Source organism: Agelaius phoeniceus, chromosome 5 (assembly GCF_051311805.1).
Source record: "Agelaius phoeniceus isolate bAgePho1 chromosome 5, bAgePho1.hap1, whole genome shotgun sequence".
In the NCBI taxonomy this organism is placed as follows: Eukaryota; Metazoa; Chordata; class Aves; order Passeriformes; family Icteridae; genus Agelaius; species Agelaius phoeniceus.
Window position 1 is genome coordinate 4,904,819 of NC_135269.1, and position 21,153 is coordinate 4,925,971.

General features: G+C 46.8%; 1 protein-coding gene across 7 annotated transcripts in view; it reads right to left on the reverse strand.

The window, feature by feature from the left end:
- Nucleotides 1-1,428: 1,428 nt before the first annotated feature.
- The window catches only part of CACNA1C (calcium voltage-gated channel subunit alpha1 C), a 416,899-nt gene continuing 397,174 nt past the window's right edge, over nt 1,429-21,153 (reverse strand). For 3 of the 7 annotated variants that reach the window (XM_077178180.1, XM_077178177.1, XM_077178178.1), the window contains 9 exons: nt 20,642-20,769; nt 19,398-19,532; nt 17,591-17,943; nt 16,695-16,721; nt 15,253-15,381; nt 14,693-14,802; nt 12,588-12,691; nt 8,930-9,247; nt 1,429-8,680 (listed from right to left, as the gene is read on the reverse strand). In XM_077178180.1, the coding sequence (XP_077034295.1) occupies nt 8,384-8,680; nt 8,930-9,247; nt 12,588-12,691; nt 14,693-14,802; nt 15,253-15,381; nt 16,695-16,721; nt 17,591-17,943; nt 19,398-19,532; nt 20,642-20,769 (1,601 nt within the window). In that variant the 3' untranslated portion in view covers nt 1,429-8,383. Of the gene's footprint in view, nt 8,681-8,929; nt 9,248-12,587; nt 12,692-14,692; nt 14,803-15,252; nt 15,382-16,694; nt 16,722-17,590; nt 17,944-19,397; nt 19,548-20,641; nt 20,770-21,153 lie in introns of all 7 variants that reach the window. The other 4 variants (XM_077178176.1, XM_077178174.1, XM_077178175.1 and 1 more) reach the window with 2 other exon arrangements.

Genomic DNA, 21,153 nt, shown 5'->3' on the forward strand with positions numbered 1-21,153 from the left:
GGCGGGAGGTTCCCGGGGTCTGCGTGCTCGTCACGGGATTGCCAGGGTTGGGAGGGGTGCTGGAGATCATCCATGCCAACAGCCCTGGCAAGGCAGAGTCACCTGGAGCGGGTACGGGTGGGTTCGGGATGTCTGCAGAGAGGGAGACTGCACGGCCTCCCTGCGCAGCTGTCCCAGGGCTCTGCCACCCTGGATGTAAAGAAGTTCTTTCTCTGGCTTCGGGTAAATGGCGTGAGCTTTAAGAACTGACATCAGCAGTGCTCTGCAGCTGCCGAACAAAAAGCGTTGTAGGTGTGTGCTCTGCCTTTCCAGCTGTGGGCCTGCTCTAAATGCATCCACTTCACAGGAGACTCTGCAAACCTGTTACTCGTTCCTGAGGCTCCCCCCGTTTCAGCTGTCTCACAGGTTTCACTCCAGGTTTTGCACTCTTTTCACCCTGCAGCACGCCCACAGCCACTTTCACCTGTTCTCTGCCATGGATTTCACCTAATGGTCTCACGCAGAGCTGTAACTCAGCTGAGCTGCCAGCTCAGGGAGTTTTCCAGCAAAGCTGAGCCCTTTGCTGGGCTTTGACCAACAGCCATGAGCACGGTGGTTTCCTATGGTTTTGTGGTGGCAAATGTCTAACTGGTGGCCAGTCTGAGCCTGCAGATAATGAGGTGAGCCTTCTGCCCTGCACTGATAACACCTACAGGTTTTCATCACCCCCTGGATTTTTAATGTTTGGTGCCACCAGATATTTAATAGTAACAGCAGAGCCTGCAGTTCTGACAGTTGTGTGCAAGTCAGGGAAAAAATATTTATATATACACGTGTAACTGAAAAAAAACATTCTTTTTTCTTTAGGCATTATTTTACTGAATCTTAGACTGATGTACTTGGGCTGAGCACGCTGTGATTTATAATGCTGCAGCACAAACACAGTGCTCAGCTGGCATTGCAGTGTAATTTCTTGATAACCGTGGTAGAACAAATTTGCTCAATCGACAAGCAAATGTGTGGAACATTACTTGTTATCATCCCATTAGCTTCATGGCTTATGTATATACTAATTACACTGTATTTAAGCTGAGGGCATTCATTTTCTGTTGCATGTGCTTGGTAAGAAGGAATCCAGTAGAGAAAATGTTAAGCGTGTGGTTGCACATGAGTCACACGTTGGACATCGTGACACGGCAGAATTTCTGTGGTGACAGCAGCACAGACAGCGGTTGGATTTCCTAAGCTGCTGTTTAGTGGGGCAGGCTGTGGCTGTCCAGACCATTCTGCAGCCCCTTAAACAGGGACAAGAGCCCCTGAATGGCAGCAGGGCCACCGATGGGAAATAAGGGGCTGCAGGAAGCTATCTTTAATTTTCAGCCACTGCTGGTAGGAGGGAGCAACGTCAAAGGAGTTTTGATACCATTTACAATATTGAACAAATCTGGACATTGTTTAGAAATTTATTAGCAATTTTAAAATAACATCATTCCTTAGATAAAAATGCAATCTTACAGGAATATACATTTGTCCCACACAGAGATGACCCTATAGCTCACTGAGGGCCATTCGCTCTAACTTTCCTCTGTTGATTTTAAAACGTGCGAGAGGGCAAGACGGACTCTGGCACTGATGACAGGCTTACATGACGGTTACAAACTGTACAGCAGTATTTACAAAAGCATTTCTGTGGGTTCATGAAAACTAGATATAAAAGTGTGGAAGGAGGTAAAGAATTGAGACAGGGAAGGGCTTGGGTGGAGGTGCAAGGGAGGGCTGGGAAGGTGGGCAGGGAGCTTAGGGAAGAGTAGGAGAGGAGGTTTATATCTGGACTGATTTATACTTGAGAGAGGTCATTTTACAGCTCTGGGCAATTCAAATGAAGGCAAAACACTTATATTTATCAACATTTATAGCTGATGATCAGAGCAGGAAATGGTGTTCCAGGGCCTGAACTGAAGAGGTGCTGAGGAACCCCATCTTCCCTGAAGTCACTGGGAGACACTGGTATGCAGTACCTGCTGGGCCAGACCCAAACCATGCACAGACAGTACCCCCCAGACCTTAAACCCTTTGGATCCTGCAGTGCTCAGTCCTTGGTGCTGATGTGAATTCAGACTGAGTGAGAGATCAGCTCCTAAATTACACTTTACTCCTGAAACCGGACTAGTTCCAACCACTTCTTGCCAGAATTCACCCAAAGTGACTCATCCCTTGCTCTATCAAGCGGCAATTGTTTGGAGGGAGATTCATCATTCAGAATTGATTTTTAAGGCAGTTTTATAAGTATCTCCCCTTGTTTTTGTGTGTGATGCAGCAATGTTTGTCAGAGATATTTACAATGTCACTCCTCCTCCTCCAAAATCTTCCCACATTCAAACTGTTAAGACTAAATAAGCTTGAAACAATCATTTCTATGAGCAATCATAAAGTTGATGATGCTTAGATAGTATTGGCTGCCAGTCTACCTAGGTGCTTGAGATGGGAACAGACTGACTTAGGATGCTTAAAATACTGAAAGCATTTCAGCCTAATTGGGAAAGAATTAACAGAAAAACACAGGTATTTAATCACCTGAATGATGATGCCAGCAAATGGTGTCTGAGTTCGTGGTTCTGTCTCAAATAGGAAAAAGCTTTGGAAAGGGGCTATTGGAATGCTGGCAGAAAAATCTGTGGTTTAGTGGAGTGACGCCTGCTCTTGCCTGGGCCTGTCCCAGCTCCCCTGGGCCTGGGATGCAGCCTCTAATCCTGGCCTAAGGAAAGGACCAGGCAGAGCGCTGCCAACTTCAGGCCGCAGGAGGGGAGGCAGAGTGCCTGACACGGGGCAGAAAAACAACAGCATGGGAGTGTGGAGACAAGCTCCTGATCCTGCCTAACTAAGCCCTTGGTAATGCTAATGAAGATTCCCTCATTACATCAGTCATTGGTGCTGCTCCTCTCAATTAGCCCTTTAGAAAGGGACTTGATTAAGTTGCCCAATTGTCCCCTGCCACCTGAGATCTCTGCCGTCCTCTGGGGCTCTGTGACACCAGCCCTGCCTGGGCCAGAGCTGTGCCTCTCCCCACCAGCTGTGGCAGACCCGGCAGAGGATTCTGTAGGGTATCTCAAATGGCAGTGGACACCCACGTTTAGGCAACTGAGTCGAGCCCTGTGCCCCCAAAGAAGGCCTGGTTTTTATGCTCAAGTGTTAAGCTCCCCGTAAGGGGGAGGAGAAGAATGGAGAATTTAACTAGAACACTAAAGTTTGTATCAGAAGAGGGTTTTTTTTTTTTTCATTCCAGTGTCATGCTACTGAGTTTTCTGAAAGCAATTGGAGCCCAATCTGTCTTCAGACAGGACATATCTCCTGCTGTGCTTCTGCCCTCACCCACCCAACTTCAGGGAGCTGTAGCAGCAAGGCCAGAGTGGTTTCAGCTTTCCAGAAACAAAGCAGGAACAGAGACAAAAGCTCCACGGACTGAGATCCCATTGGAAACTTTCTGCATCCCTGGGCTTGCTCACCCAGAGTAAAACTTTAAAAGTTTCACAACATTCAAAAGAAGAAAAAAAGAAACCCTGTGCAGCTATTGAGGATTGTATTTCTTAGACTCCTTTGAAGAAGAAAATAAATGGGAGAAAGATGTAATTAAATTTTTCAGGGCCCAATTCTGTTTTCCACATCCTTTGCATCAATACAACCTCCTTGGCCTCTAATGCCCTCACGTTAGCAAGATGGGAATCGAGGCTTCTAAAGGCCTGGAATGTTTTCTTTATATGCACTACAGTTTTCATTATGAGAACTGGCAAAATCTCACTGCTACCAGAAACCCCCGACTGGATTCTGCTTCAATATTGTTGTGCTCCAAATTCCCCATCCAGTGTTGCTCTCCCCCCCAGTGCCCCTGCTGTGGGGACAGTCACAGCAGGACCATGGATGTATCTCAGGATACTCAGTTCTGTCTCAGTAGGGCTGCTTCACTTCAGCTCCCTGGACCAGTGGGTTGGGGTTTCTCATCTACTCACACAAAGCAAGGCCTCCAACTCCACCTGTGACACAGGTGACCAACCCCCACGGGCTCTGGGTGCTGCCACCTCGTCTGGTTGTGTCTGTGTGCAAACGCGCATACATTTCATACAGCAATCTGAAACTCAGGCAGAAAAGACACAGGAGCCTGGCTGAGACCCATACAACTGTTATATTGGCGTCAGTCTAAAGAAAGCAATGATACATTGCTTTGGAAATTATCAAGAAATGTAAAAAATGCATTTGCCCTTTTTTTTTTGTTGTTGTTGTCGTCGTAGTCACTGGGGCAGGGTTGTGAGTCAGAAAACAAAGCAGAAATAGATGCGGTTCTGTACATGGCGCCTCTCTGGCTGTCCCTCCGTGCTGGGGTGGGGTGGGCAGGGCAAGAAAACAGGCGGGACCCCTGCAGTAGCAGCAGCATCTACACACCATCATCGTCCACATGTCCAGCTGAAGAGGCAGATGATGCACAAAAGGTCTGTGGACAACGAAACTCCAGCTCTGGATCATGAGTTCCACTTGCTTTCCCATCACGTCAGCCACACAGAAATAGGGAAGAAAAAAAGAAATGCACCCGATGTGGCTGACCCAGTACTGTCTGGACTAATGAGCAGGAGTGATACAGGGAGGAGGTTTGTTGTTTTATAAGAAATGTCTTTAGTCTGCAGTGTCCTCTCGCGAGTCAGAGATGCTCAGAGGCAAACAGCAGATCATTTTCCCCATTCTTTCCTTCCATGCCACTTCTCAGCCATTGGTTCCTTCAAAGCTTCCATCCACAGCACAGGGATTGTACCCACCATCCACTCCCATACACAGGGAAGCACTCCAGGAGCTAAACCTGCCCCCTCCTTCCCACTGTCCCCCAGACTCTGCCTCACTCGCAGGAGGCAGCAGCTCTTTGCTCAGGCCTGTCACAATGTGCACATTGGAAGTACCTCAAATGAAAAGAATAGAAAAAAAAGCCACCCTCCCCAGAAAGAGAAGTTTGCACAGCTGGCACCAGCAATTACTAAATTTAACACCTACCTCTCAAACTGCAGAAGTCATTTGCATTCTCTGCTAGCCATACATTTTCCACTCTGCAGCACCTATGGGGTCTTCCAGGAGAGAGCGGGGTTTTCCCTGGCCATAGGCCCTGACCCCCGAGGGAGCAATATCTTTCACTGCCTGGGGCATAGTCCTTCCTGTCATTTTCCTTCCCATCAAGAAAAATCCTAAAAGATGGGCTGTCAAGCATCCAAAATATTCCTTGTCACCACTAATTTAGGTAAGCACTGTTTTTCAGGAGTGAAGAACCCCTGTCTTCCATTGGGAGGGTCAGATGGACTTTGCAGTGAAAGAAAATGAGTTAGTGAGCCCTTACACAGCATTTTCAAGAACAGCCAGGCACGGGCATTCTTCCCTTTCGAGTTCCTTTGGAGCACATCAGCAGCAGCAGCAGCAAACTCACAGGGAGACACACGTGTGTGCCCATCTCCATACAGGGATGAAAGGATGAGACTGACCCACACCAGCTGGTCACTTTCTCCAGGGAAGCCTTGAATTATGACTTTGATGACAGATGCTTGTACAAATGGATTCATATTTCTCTAGTATTTGTTTTTTTCCAAGGTATCTTGAGCTGATACTGGCCAGTTCAAAAAGTACAGACAAAAATACCCTTTGCTATTTCTCCTTTGTGCCCCAGAGAATCGAGAAGAAAAACAAGAGCGTCACAAAAATAATGTAATCAATGTATGCAGTGAAGGGTGTTCTTGGACATCTGCAGAAGCTCAAGATTTGAATCAAAGTTTAGCTCTGAGTCAGATCACACCTCAGAACTGATCTGCAAGTTTGTGAATCATCCTGAGGAGGGAAAAAAACCCAGCAGTAGTCTAGACAAAAACCAGTTGCATAAAATCTAACAGTACCTGCCTGTTTTTTCAACCTCTCTCAGGGTTAGGGCCAACCGTCAGTGTGAGAGTTTCACACCTACTCGTCAGGAATTGTGGCTGGGACATGCTGTGCTGCCAGATGTCTTGTGACTTAGTACCCTCCACTAAAGTCTGGGAAGAGAACTGAGACCATGCATAGGAACACCAAAAAGTCACTTGGCACCTGCATCTTGACCAGCCTGCAGCAATTCTCCTAATAAAGATCCACAGCTCTCTCCCTCTCCCTCTGCTTTCAGCCCAGACCAGGGTTAGGTAACTTTACTTTGCCAACTGTTCTGATTCTTGCATTTCTTATCCCAGGATCCTGCTAAAACTGATCAGGGTTCGGCTATTTAATAAAATAATTTCGAAGCCAGATTTTTTCCGCCCCGCTCCTTAAATTGCTGGTGCCAGCTGAACGTGTAGGATGGATCTGCCAAATGGGCTTTGGGGGTCTTGTCACCCTTGAGTGGGACGAGACCTTTAGAGGAACTGAGCAAAAGGATAGAAAACAAAGCCTGAATAAAATGTCCCAGTCTTGGGAAGAAAGATTCTCTACCGATAAAGTCATCGTGCACGTTAAAAGGGAGTGAGGAAGAAGGAAAATGAACACAAGATATGCAAAATCAGTAACGTTCAACCTGTCAGTGGATTGCAGAATAGTTACTTACACCAGGTACACTTTGTTCATCGTACAAATTAAAAAAGGAAAAAAAAAATAAAGTAGTACCCTTTCCCCAACCACACGTAAAAAAGCACTTAAAAGTTCAAAGGTAAAGCTTGGCACATTCCAAATACGAAATGACTCACTTGACATGCAGCAAAATATACAAGAAGTGATTCTTTTTTTTTCTTTTTTTTTTTAAACAAACTTAATTCAATTCATTATCTTTGCTTGGCACAATTGCAATTCATTTTAAAAAAATATTTGAAAAATACTGAAACTGACCTGAATTCAAGTATAACGGTTTCTTCAACAGAAACATTATCAATGCAATAAAACATCACACGGAATATATCGAAGCGTAACGTCTTCTGGTTTGTTTTTCTTTTTTTTGTTTCCCCCCCACCCCCGTAAATTTTTTTCTTTTTCTATACAGTTTTAATGCCGACACAACTTACAATTTTATTTTAAAATTAATATTATTGCATTGTTTTTGCATATCTTGTGGAACAGAAAATGCAAAGTTACTGATTCCCTTTTCGAAAGCAGAGACAGTGGTTTGTTTTTGCATTCGAATGGCCCCAGATACAGATCTCCTGCAGCTCAAACCAGGACGTGGAGAACTGCTCTTACACACACACACACGCGCACACACACATGTGCTCACACTCGGCTCCTATTGCTCCCACACTCACAGATACACTTAGCACTAAAAAGAACCCAAATCAATCACTCAAATGTGCAAGACTATATCAAGTGCATTGCCTACTATCTTTAAATTATAAAACAACAACAACAAAAGGTTTCAGTTGCTAGTAAATAAAATTACAAATCCTCGGTGTACATAATGGTTGGCAAAACTCATCTATCATTATACTTCTACCAAATTCCAATGGAGAAACCACCCCTACCCCGGTTTAAATAATAATACAACATGATCAAACCAATTTAACATCTGCAAAGGTGAAAATAAACCAAAACAAAAAAGGTAGGTGATTACAAAACGCTGTAAACACTCCCTTCTCCCTCAAAATAATAATAATAATAATAATAAAATAGTCAAAATAAAAACTGCAACATGCTTTCAAGAAAATACCAAACTGCGAAACAAGAAGAACTCTGCACAGGCCTGGCGGCCTCTCAGCCCCGCCGCCATGCCTGCTCTCCCATTGGCTGGCACAGTTGGCGCGCTAGCTCTGATTGGCCAGCAGAAAACCGCCTAAACTCGGATTGGCTGGCGAGTGACCGCCCGAGCTCTGATTGGCCGGCAGGGGCCGCTGCCGGAGTCTCAGCAGGGCTGGGCCGCGCCTCGGGCTTCTCCTGCTTCCTCCTCCCCGTGGCCGTGTGGGAATCCACAGCAGAAGTTTTCCTCTCCTTCCGAATCAAAGGGCCTTGGCTTTATGGAGACGGTGAGGCTCATACAGAACATGTGCAAAATGATTTTTACAAGCAAGGTTGAAAGACACCCGTTTGGCGCAGGGTCCTTTTGGCTAGGGCGATCCACAGGAAGCTGAGGTTCCCCTTCGTGCTCCGGAGGCAGCCGTCGTTCCTTGTGCAGGGACTGAAAAAAAGAGGGAGCTGGCTCTCCTCCTCTTCTTCTCCTCCTCCTCCTCACTCTTCCCTCATGGACACGTGCTGGGGTTATATCCGCTCCTGAAAAGCTTTCTTACACCACCCAACTCTGCGACTCGTCCCAACAGAAATGAATGAAGAACGCTGTTCCGGTTACTCCAGGTCACGAGAACAGTGAGGCACTTCTGAAACAAACCCATTAGGAACATTGAAACAAATAAAAAACCAGCATCGCTTCCAGCCCTGGCAACTACAGGCTGCTGATATAAATCCTGCTGTCCTTGAGCTCCTCCTGACTTATCCTACAATCCGGGTTCTGCACCTCTTCCTCTTCCTCTCCTGCACTGTCCTGCCCTGGGTCCCTGCAGTTAGCAAAAGGCAAGAGGTTGCCATTGGGGCTCTGCTTGCTGTTACCATTGAGAATGTTGTCTGCTGCATTTTCCATCTCTTCTATCGTCATGTCGCAGGCGTCTGCGAGCTCCTGGGTTGTGACCTCAATGAACTTTGGATCTTGAGCAAACTGCATCAGTCCTTCCGAAATCAAGACCTTCAAAAGCAGGTGGGGAACCAGAACACAGAGACACATGTTAGTACCCTGCAGCGCCAACCCTGCCGCACCTCCAACACAACCCTCTTCACTGCTGTGCTTCCTCCTCCCATTCATGCCTCTAAACCTGGGAGAAGGGCTCTCCTACTCCCGGCATTGCGAGCAGCAGCGGATCTGCCACCCTGCTCTTCCAGGGCCATGTTCCTAGCTGGCCGTGCCCCAGCATCCTCGGTGCCCGTGCGTTCTTACCGCTTCCACCAGGCTGCTGGCGCTGCCGTGGAACTGCCGGCTGCTCCCTGCGGTGGGGCTGGGCACGGTCAGGGACACGGGCCGGGCTCTCCTGGGGCTGCCGCCGCTCTCGGGGTACCGGGAGCCGCAGTGCACGGACGGCAAGCTGCTGTTGAGCTTCTCCGAGGAGTCCGCCCCGTCGAGGCGCAGCGTGGGGATGCTCTGTTGCGGCCAGCCCCGGTTGCAGGGCGTGGCCGGGGGCGTAGCACACAGCCGAGAGAAGGTGGTGGGGGAATGGCTTCGCTGCAGCAGGGGACTCAGGCCGGCCACTGCCAGTGCCTGCGGACACAGAGGGACAGCGTGAGCAAGGGACTGCAGGGCTGGAACAAGGATATAGTAGATGCTTTTGCTCCCGATGAGGGGGAGAGAATGATGCATCTGACTCCATCTCCACTAATTAATTACTTTATTATACTATGTTATCCTGTATTACATTACACTCTATTATATTACATCTAAACTGAATCTGCCAAGCACTCAACTCTGCACACAACTGCCTGAATCTCGTGACTGTCACCCGACAGTCCCAACTCACACACACACTTGGCCCTGACAGGCCAAGGAAACAAAACACCATCACTCTGGGTAAACAATCTCCACATTGCATTCTTCTTTGGCACAACACAGGCACAGCAAATAAGATAAGAATTGTTTTTCCTTTCTCAGAGGTTCAGATTTTCTCTGTGAAGAGAAATGTGGCTACACAAGGAGGTGCTGGAGAAACCATCCGAGAAAGGCCTGGAGAGTCTTGAGGCTTGTGAACACAGCTGCCAGCTCCTTCAAGGGTATGGATGTGTGCTGCAAACTCATTTTGCAAGCTTTCCTTTAAATGGTGTGCCCTGTGCTAGTGCCAAGCACTGGATTGGAAATTATCAGAACCACAGCTCTTTAGCCTGGGAGCCATGACACTGCCTGGAGGATGCAGCCCCATTGCCACAGCACTGCATGGAGGATGCAGCCCCATTCCCATGACACTGCCTGGAGGATGCAGCCCCATTGCCACGGCACTGCATGGAGGGATGCAGCCCCATTGCCATGACACTGCCTGGAGGATGCAGCCCCATTCCCATGGCACTGCCAGGAGGGATTCAGTCCCATTGCCACAGCACTGCATGGAGGATGCAGCCCCATTCCCATGGCACTGCCAGGAGGGATTCAGTCCCATTGCCACAGCCCTGCATGGAGGGATGCAGCCCCATTGTCCCAGCACTGCCAGGAGGATGCAGCCCCATTCCCCACAGTTGTCCCAGAAATACCACCTCTTCTCCAGTGGGGGAGACAGCAAGTCATTTTCCCACCACTGACACTACACACAGCACAGGCTTTTATTGCCAATTGCTGTTTTAAGTGTCTGCTGAGGAACCTGAAGAGATAGATACCAGATATGAATTTTAGATGTGTGTGCAGTTGGCAATAGCTTGAAATCCACCACTGGATTTTAAGGCATCTGCTGTTGGTGGCAGGATCAATATCTGATGATTATACTTTCAGCCATCCAGTCCTTCCTGTAATCATACACACAACCTCTGAGTCATTCAGCCTCCTCTTAAAATGAATTCCTCTTGTTGCACAGGGCTGATGTGATGCCTTATTGATGGTGACTGTTTCCTTGTTCTATAAGCAAGACTGTCAGAGTCATGAACTCATCTCACAGAGCTCATGGCTGAGCAATGAAATAAATGCATAGAAACTACAAAAGGGTGTGGATTGTGTTGTGCTCAGGCTGGGGCAAGGCTCTGAGTTTAGTCTAAGCTAACTGTGCAGAAAGGCACTGGCAAGCCTCCCTGCTCTTCAATGCCTGCCTGAAAACACTGCCTCAAAGACATAACTTACACAAGATTTAAACTTAATTTGCCCTTTGGTGATGCTTCTTCCCTCCACTGACCACAGTGGGGTTGAACTGACTAATTTAAATTAGCTCACTTAAAGCTACCTAATGTTCAGTGAAGCTCAGTCCATCTGCCACTGAAGTCCTTGGGAACTGATAATTATGTTGTGCTGGTGACTTCAGTGTCAGAAAAAAAGAATTTTTCATTCTGAAAAAAATAATTAATTCTTAGTCACCTGCAAGTTCAGTGAGGTTTTCTCAGTAATTAGATGTCAGACTCCTATCAAATTTCAGTGAGGAAGAAAGCCCTTAAAACTTCTGAATAAGTCATACCCTGCAGGCTCTGATGGCCTCAGCACATCCCTTAAACCGCCAGGACTTCAAGGAGAGACCTGGATCTGTCAGGCAGGACAATAGAACCAATTTTCCAGCTTGTTGCCAGAAACTTACACAAAATGTTTTATCAGGAAGGTGAAGGAAGCTCTGTAAGATTGCTTTGAACTTCAGCTGAACACATTTACGTATCATGATGTACAGGTATTCCATGAGAACACCTCTTCAAGCCTTCACAGCAACAGAATCCATTAGGTTTAGCAGAGGCAACCTTTCCATTCTGTGGTCTTATTTTAGGTCCTATTGCTGGTTAACATTTTTGTAAACAGGAACATTGCTGAGTGTTGTCAGCTGGCAGCCAGATGCCTCTTTCAGGGTAGCCCTTCAGCCTGGCTGAGTGACACTTGTGCGGGCAGAGCCCCGTCCCTCCAGGTTTTGGGCTGCATGGTGGGATGGGGAAGGGTGAAGAGGTGTGGAGGGAGGTGATTCTGTCAGCTGTGTGGGCTGTGAGGGCTGTGTTCCTATGTTCCCTCTGCCTGGCCTGCCATGGGAAGGCAGGAAGTCTCAGGAGGGCTGCTGCTGCTGTGGTGAGTGTGGGAATCTGTTTGCTGACCAACCCTCCCTGCTCGAACATGTTTTCTGGTTGTCCCTGCCACAGCTGTAACTCTCTGCAGACCACTGCTTTCTGGAGCTCAACAATTAAAGGATAACTGTCTGGAAGTAGAGGTGAGGAAAGCCAGGGAGCCTCAAGCCCACCCCTCTCTCACTCCTCAGACTTCTCACTCCTCCCAGTCCTGCTGTGTGGCATTTTCTGCCCTTGTGGCAGCCTCAAGAAGCAGCAAGGCCATTCTACCCTGCCTGGGGGGACTGCACAGAGCAGGATGCCACACCTGCAAGGCTGGCACTGCCATCTGCACCTGTTTCTTTTATGGTGACAAAAAGAGACATCATCAAACCAGAAGACACAGCTCTCCTTTGGAGCCTGACAGCTGGCTGATCATCCAGGTAGTGTTTAGGCATGCATTTGCTAGGCTGCTGAACACAGTTACAAAGGGCTTTAGAAGCTGATTGATGACATGTAATCAGTTAGTGTTTTAAAATGGTTAATTACACTTACTGGTTACCTTTAACTAATATTAAAGTAGACTGTGCACACTTTATTCATGTGCATACTGCCATCCAAGGCAGTGTAATTGCACTGCAGCGTGCAATTTGGGTAGTTATTTTCATCTTTTTGCTAAAATTTTATTCATTCATGAGCATCAGAAAATGATAACTGTGGCTGACTCCAAGGGACATATTCCTGTAGCATTCTGGGAATGATAAAAATCCTGATTGCTAAAACCTGGGCCTTTGGTATGGGTGAGAATCTATCTCAAATAGTTTCTAAACCATGGGTTGGGATGTTCCGGGGGGCACTGCAGGTGGCAGGGGCCATGTCTGGTTATTAACACTCACCTGATGATGGACCAGATGCAAAGGCAGGACTGTCTTCTGTGAGACATCCACACCCTGGTTCTTCTGTCTTTTCAAACACTCTAAGTGAAAAGATGCTCTTCGACCTGAAACAGCAACACACACAACGTGTCCATCACTCATAACACACTACAGGAAATCTGTTTTCAGTTTCTTTTAGTGCAGTCCCACTGGACACACAGCAAACACACATACTTCAGGCTCTTCCCCTCAACACTGAGCCCTTTCCAAAGCAATTCTGTATTTACAGAAAGCACTCAGGCATCACAAACCAATCAACTCCACCTTCCAAGCAAGCTGCAAGGGAGGATTGCTGCAAGGGAGGATTGCTGCAAGGCAGATTCTGAGCACTTTTTTTTCTGAACACTTTTCTCCTTTAGAGCACGTGCAGCTGATCTCCCTCCCAAGCAGTGCAGTGCTCTCAGACCTCTGTGGCTGAGGCAGAGCCCTCAGCAGGATGTGACAGCTGAGACTCTGGTGCTGGGCAGGCAGGGACATTGTGCTGCTGCTCAGGTGACACTGGCACCCTGCTTGCATGTGATCTGTGTCCCTCAGCTGCCAGGCACACCAGACTTTGTGAGACTGTGCCTATAGCAAGGTCAAGTGCAACTGAATCCATCAGTGGGGAATTTACTGGTGAATGGAAGGTGACTTAGACAGAAATGAAGCATTTTTTGGAATTTGGAAGGAAGGGGAGAGAGAAAAAAACATTTTAGAGGGAGCTGCTGAAACAGTCACAGTTGTTTACTCACTATGAAAACTTTAATTATATAATATATATCACATATAATATATATCACATATAATATATAATATATAATATATAATATATAATATATAATATATGTTTCATATTTTTAAATATATTTAATAAAATTATATTAAACTTTACTTCTCTAAATATGAGAAAAGTACTCCCAATGAGGAATTTAAAACTACTGAAAAGTATGTTTATGATCAAGTGCTTTACTTCTGAAAAATGGCACATAAATTCAGTATTAAAGATTCATGGCACACTAAAATATTTTGTGGTCTTCTTCATTTTGTTGACATTTTTCTAAAGAAGGAAAGGCAATCAGAATTCGGAAAATAGTAAGTATCTATAATATTGGATTGCTGAGAAAAAGCCCTCTCAGGCTTGGAGAAAATGTGTTATAACCCAGAGAATGAATGTTACAATGCAGGTTAAAAGTATTTCCTCTTTCCAGAGAAAAGACCCAACTACTAAAATGAGTATGACACCAGTATATAAATATTCACTAGAATGTAGTTGGTGAAGCATTGTATCAAGGGCTGACTGCCTTACAGATAGATATAGAAGTTGTCATTGCCTAATATTTTAAGATTTGAAATAAAGTGAATGTTGTTAGAACGGTGAAGCATCCTGAAGGATTTCAGTGAAGGCTCAGTAGCCTCACTTTAAACATGACTCTACCAGTCTGTCACTGTTATTCTGTAAAAATGTATTTTATACACACAATTCTTTTTAGTTTCTCCCTTCAATGCCCCTTTTCACCACACCAATACTCAGAAAAAGGCTGAAAAATGCTATACTTAAGAGTTCATTTTGTCACAGACTCTTGATACTTTCATAAAACCTTATGATTCATGGGTTTCATCTCCCAGTGAAGCACTTGAAAATCTCCAGGTACAATTAGAGCAGAAGGCAATTGCATGTTGTATTAACTTAATCTGACATTCAGTGTGCTCCTGGCAGCAGCCAAAGGAGACAATCTCTCATTTCTCCTTGCTGAATACACACAGAGCAGAACACTGTAGGCTCAAGGCTCACCCATTCAGTGACTCCCTGGTGATTGTTTGGAGAGTCTACAGCTCTCAAATAAACTGTCCTAATTCACAGGCAGGATTGATCAAACACATCCCAGGGACTGTCCAAACAGCCACAGGTTCATCTGCTGAAGCCAGCAGAGCCATGTGCCTGATCAGGATTGCCTGCAAGCCCTGGGATTCCTGCTCTCATGAGCTGCATGCAGCAAACAGCAACACACAGGCTGGGATTCCTTCAGGGACATGTGGGAACTCCATCAAGGTGGAGGAGACCCAGCCCAGCCCTGCTGGGAGCTTACCTAGAGCTGAGGAGCACAGGAACCCCTTCTTGGGAGAGTGCCGGGTGTCCTCTCCTTTGCTGTGTTCTGGTGGAGTGAGTTGTCTGTTTTCATCATCTTGGTATGCAAGCCTGGGGAGGAGAGCAGAGGGATTTAGAAAAGGAATGCTGATATTGGGCAGAAAAAGCCCCTCTTCCAGCAAGGAAGCCAGGAAGGTCATGCTAGCAAAGGGATGCAAGAGCAAGCTAGCTTCAAACTATTATTGGTCCAGGAGCAGGAACAAGAGACCATGAGACAGAGAACTCTAAAAACCAGCTCTGGGAACATCAGAAAGTAGAAGTGAATGTGGGGGGCAGCCCTGAAGATATCTCATTCAGAGAAAGAAAATCTAGGTGAAAAATAACCTTTCCAATGTTACTTCAAGGGCTGAACTGGAATTATTTTCTCATATTTGAGTTGTCTAAAATTTTCTGACCTTCTCCCATAAATTGAAATTTCTGTAGAAAAATGTCACCTCTTCCCACCTCTCCCCCTTAATTAAAGAACCACCCAAACACCTTGACTAAAGCTGCAAAGCTCACATTTCGGTAGAGAGCAGACTTGGTTCACTACAGTACTCAATGTCTTCATTCAAATTTTCATCATAAGTCTCATCCTGAGACACTTCCTCTTGGCAAACAATTGCCAGCTGGCTGTCTCTGGAACTGGAGCTAATGAGCAAAAAAGACAAGTCAAGATATGGAGATGGTAAAGACAACCTGTTACAAAGACAAGAATGACAGGCTCCATCTGTCCCAGTTTATTATAATGCTGAAGAGCCTTCATAGGAAAATCGATGACTGAACAGAGCTGCAGAGTTCACAAATACAAGGCAACAATCTTTGTCTGTGTCCTCTTTCTTAAACTGTAAATGTATTTTGTCCTTTGTGACTACCTGCACTCTGTGAATGTGCACATCACACTGATCATTTCCAGTGATACATCTCACTGAACTCACAGTAAAATCTGGGATGGGCTCTCAGGAATAAGCTTTTTCCCTTGTTGCCAAAGACTTGGTTATGGATTTCAGAGAAGCCTCCTGGACACTCACAGTAACCTTCTCATCTCTGTCATGTGTGGCCTTTGCCTCCCACATCCCTCAGTCTGCACCAGCTCTGCCCTCTGCCTCCTGGTCATGTTCTCATCCTTGCTGGCTTTTCCACCTTTTGTCCCTTTTTTTACTGCAGAGTGCTTCTACTGAATTCAGCAGGATCTGTTCAAAGTCTCAGGTGTGCCAGCCTTCAATTCCCTGCTTGCCTCCTCTCTGTCCTCCTGTTTCACATTTCAGCACTCGAATTTTGCTTCATTTGGACTTTGCTTTTTCTGAAGAGTAAAGTAAAATCTGGAGGTAGCTTGAATCTTTGAGATATGGACATGGAGGTAGTGGAAACTATTTCAGTTGCTTACTAGCATTTGCAGAAGAGAGCAAGGTGGCATATATTTTTTTTTTACCTTTTAGGTTCTGGAGGGGCAACATTATCTTGTCATGTGGTTAAAGCAAAAACCATTGGGAGAAATGTGGGTATGCATTGTGTGAAAGAGCTTGTAGGACAGTGCTGCAGTGACCCTCCTCTGAAATGGGAGGCAAGTAAAACTGCTGAGGTGCAGAGGGGAACAAAATCAGTACCTGGCATCCCCTCCTGTTCAACTGTCTGTGTTTAGCCAAAACCATACAGAATTTTTGCATGGACATGCCAGAGTGTACTTCACTGTGTTGTGATCAGAGAATGTATAAATGTGTGAGCCCCAGCTAGAATCTCTAAAAACCCCAAATCTAGAAAATAGCCAGAACATGGACCGCTACTTGCCCCGAGTGGGGAGTATTTTCTGGAGCTGTCATGGTGCTCAGTATCTCTATTCCAGCCCTACTGACACCAAAAAGGAGAGGTCATATTCAGCATCAATGGGAATTTGGAGTTTGAACAGGATGAAGACAGTGGGTCTTACAGCCAGGCAGGATGAGAGGGGTATGAAGAACACGTACCGTGCCAGTGTCTCGTAGTAATGTGTCCTAAAGCAAGGAACGTGCCCAGGGAAGCAAGGAGAGAAAAGAACACCCTGTTAGCAGTGTCACACCAGCACGAGTTCAGCAGGGAGGAGGGCAGAGGGGACACATCTTGTGCAACTCCCCATGGCCTCCCTCAGGAAGGCATGAAATAGAAAAACCACAGGACTCTTCACTTGGGCAATTCTGTACCCACTGAAGCTCCTCTGCCTCATTGTCCTATTCTGTCCTTTCTGGGGGCAGCATTTGGCCACCTTTTCACACTGTTCACTCTCTGCACTGAAAAAAAAAATCCACCTCTTTCCTGCTGTTTCTGAAAGTATTAAAAGAAATCCCCCACTGAGAAAAATTATATTCCTTTTGTGTTAGTCATCTGTGTGTAGAGAGCCTGAAAACTCTCCAGAGAAGGGGATTTTCTTTACTTCTTTTCTGAAAACCTTGCCTCCCTCCTCCCAGAATGCCTTTGGTGACCTCTGTAGGGATGTGACCTGCTAAATGAAAACCCACTGACTTCAACAAAGCTCTCTATTGGGCTATTAGGACATGAAGAGCAGTCTCCTTCAGTTACCAGTTGATAAAACACCTCCCTGTGGTGAAGGAGGGATAAATAAGGTTCCCTTTGGATTTTACAAAGGTTTCTTCCTGATAAATCCTAAAGAAATCACATGTGTTGGTCAGTAAGAGTGCTGGTGCTTTGCAGTGGCCAATTGGTGCATATCTGTGGGCTTTGGCACAAGTGGAGAACCAGAGGGCTCAATCCAGGCTGCAGGCTGGGCAATGCCTGGGAGTGACTTTGGCTTGGCAGCAGTGCTCTGGTGTTTGCATGCACCTTCCAACACCTGCTCCCTTGGCTCCCTCTCTGCTGGGACACTTACCTTTTGGAGGGGAGCTTCCAGGGAGCCTCCTGCACGCATATGGTGGGTGACAAGGGTGTCCCGTGGCCTTCCACCGTGCTGACAGTGCTGGGGTAGCTGGGTGGGCTGGGGAAGCGACACAGGGCAGTGTTGTTGGCGTTGTTGATGTTGGCATTGGAGCCTGAAGATGAGTAGCTGCTGGGAGTGAAGGTGGAGTCCACCAGCTTCTCGTGAGATGGAGACTCGGTGTCGCCGTGGTTGTTGCCAGACTTGTTGATGTGCAAAGGTCTCTGGGTGGTGAATGTCTGGGGGAACCCACTCCTGCCATCACTTTGGTAGTAGCTCACATGGTTTCCAAACAAGCCTCCAGCTCTCTGCCAGAGAAACAGAAAGGATTTTTCCTTTGTGAGTGAGATGTGCAAAGGCCCTGGCGTTTTCCTGCTTAGACTGTTCTTAAGGAAAAAAAATGAAGACCAAAGTGAGCATGATGGCCCTGGTGCTGTCTCTTCCAGAAGGCACTGTGAGGACTTCTGTCACAGGGACTGGCTACACACAGGCTGGGATTTCAGAGGACTGGCAGGTGTATGTCTCCCATACCTCCCTCCTGGGAGTCCAGGACAGGGTATGGATGCAAGAACCTGTCTGGTTTTCCCAGTGCAGTTACAAAGGAACATTTAGATATGAGGGGGAATTTGAGAAGAGCACCAAAAACTATTAAGTACCTGGAAGAAGAAATGAAGAGAAATTTAATGAGCCAGTTATGTACTGTTTAGATGGGTAATGAAAGGGACTGACAGCATATTTTTGTAAAGAAAGGAGGAAAATGCCAAAGGAGAGGAAAAGTTACCAAAGAAAACAATTATAAGAAACAGGAATGAAATTAGAAAGAAATGTTTTAGCTAAGTTACTCAGAAAATTTTCTCCTTCCATAGGAGCTCCGTTGTGTCTTTGTGTACTTTTTGGAAGGATGCTACCAGTGCCACTGAAAGGAGTGAACAAAACACTAAAGTGTGCCTGGCTGTTGCTCTGCAGATTGCAAGATGGCTGCACTGATCTGTTCTTTAATTTAGGTTTCATGAAGGAATCTTCCAGTGAGAAGTTTCCCTTGAGAGAAAGAGAGAAGGAATTGGGATAAAACTGTGCAAAGACCCTAGGACCTTTCACTTAGGACCTAGGTCCACCATTGTTTTCTAGTAAGATCTACCAAACAAGGAGGGCTCAGCTGAAACACAGAATGAGCAAAAGAGAATGTTGTTGCGTTGTGATTTCAGGGTTTACCCCAGAACCTCGAGTCCCTCCCCTGAAGATTCCCTCCCAGGTGTATCAGTCACCTCTCCTTTCCCCTCCCTGACCCCTGCTGAGCACTGTCTGTCAATCCTGGAATTCCAGAAGGGTGTGGAGTGATTGGCACATTCAAAGGATGCCCTCTTCCTCTGGGGGGGGGGGGGGCATTGGGCCATCCAAGTGTCCTTTGTCCCTTAAGACCTCCTTCTATGTACCTGGTTGGTGGATTCCTACCCCTTCCCTGCCCCTCTCCCCGGGGTTAAAAGGAACAGCAACCACGCGTTTGGGGGAGTTCTGTTGGAGCTGTTGCTGCATTCAGAGGCCTCTGGGCCAGAAATAAAACTCTGGATTAAAAACCTCCATCAGAACCGACTCCTTTCCTTCACCATCGCCTTAAAGCTTCTCTGCCAGAGGGAAACCCAAGGAGCAGACCCTGTTATGGGGGGAAGCTCCATCCCACCACCACCAGAGCTCCTGCATGCCTGGACTTGTCTCCAAAGCACTCTGAGCTCAGCCTCAGCTTGCAAACTTGTTCAGAACCTACCCGGAAGATATCATCTTCAGAGGCAGCAGAAACGGCTTCTTTCATGGCCTTGTCCAGCTCCTCTTCAGCTGTCAGGTCTCCAGAAATGGCTCGTCGGATCTCGGGCCCGATGTCGTGCAGCGTGCGCAGCCCAGCCTGCAAAACAGCAAACTGTAGAGCTTCATATCTCCGAGTGGGCACAGGAGAGACAGCAGCACTGCCATTCCTTCCTCAACACTGTGGGGCCCCTCCAGTCAACACAGCACCCCCAGCTCCTACAGAAACACCAGCAAACCCTGTTCTTGCATCTCCACCTCAGGGAGAGAGAAACTCCTGGCAATACAAAACAAGGAATGTTTGTTGCTTGTCCTTGGCTTCATCACAGCAGGACATAGACATAAATCCACAGGCCTGACTAAGCAGGTCTGCGTGCTTTCAGCTCTGGGTTCTCAGATCCACAACCAGAAGCTCTAGAGCAGCCACATTCCAGCTGAACCATGTACTTTGGTGCTTCGGAAAATCTCTTCTTTTTAATCGGCAGCTTAAATAGGATTTAACAACAAAGTTTCTGGCATTTGGACCTGCTAAGTCCTCAAACCCCTCACTGACTGGAGTCTGTTCCAAAGAGTCCATTCAGGGTGGTAATCTGTGGGTGTACTGAGGCCTTGTTCTGTGTTTGTGCCCACATCACAACACTTTGAAGCTTGCTGAAACTCCAGAGCCACCCTTTTTTCTCAATGTATCCTCAAGGGACATAAATAGCACTGCTTGTGCAGTCAACAGGGTTTTTCTCTTTCTTCACACAGCCTGGTAATCTGCTGAGTGAACATGTATCACAATGGGGAACAAATCCCAGTCCTTAAAGTCCATACTGTCCACTGGACGGCCTTGGCATCCAGGTATGCTCTTTGCTTTTTAAGTGATTTTGTCTCCTAGAAACATGCCCTCAAAATGGGTCAAATGTATGTGGGAGTAAGCAAATGTCTGTAGGACACTTCGTACCAGTCCAAAGGATCCCAAATTCAAATATTACTGGCAGACTGATAAATTATGATTATGCCTCACCTGTGCCTTCCAGAGCGAAGGGATTACGAGCCCATGGTACACAGGTATTTATCCAAAAGGACTGGGATGATAATTCAAGGTGTCTATGAACTCCTTTCCGGTAGGGATAGCCCATTGCAACCCCCAGAATTGTTGAAGAGGGAAGTGGGACCACCTGTCTCTACTGTACCACCCCTGTCCGCTCGGGGCCCGCTTGTCACCTGTAAGGAGAGCGCGTTGCGCTGGGAGGGCTTCCCCACCAGCCCCTGCTCTTTGCGCTTCTTGAACTTCCTGAAATACTCCTGGATCAGGAAAGTGGCGTAGAACTTCCCCACGGTCACCTCATCATCTGCAAAGGGGCGGGGGGTGAAAAAATAAATTAAATAAGCTGCTGATTTATTGTGTATTTGCTCATGTAAGCCTTGGAGAAACACTGGGCACTGCAGTTCATCTCTGCTTTTTATGGTGTCAGGATGCAGGGCTGAAGGGAGGGGTTGCTCTGCAGCCAGAGCTTGCTGTGAACAGTCAGGAGCAGAGGTGCAGGTGGCATTGGGGCAGACTGGCTCTGCTGGCACAGAACCCCTGCAGCAGGAGCACATCTAGCCTGTGCAGTCTCTGGTGTTGGTTAACCACAAAGGATCTCGTTATAGCAGCAGCCTCCCAGTCTGGGTTAACACATGCTGCTGTCTTGTGACAGCCTGGGGTAAGACTTATTCACAGCCTCTGACTGATC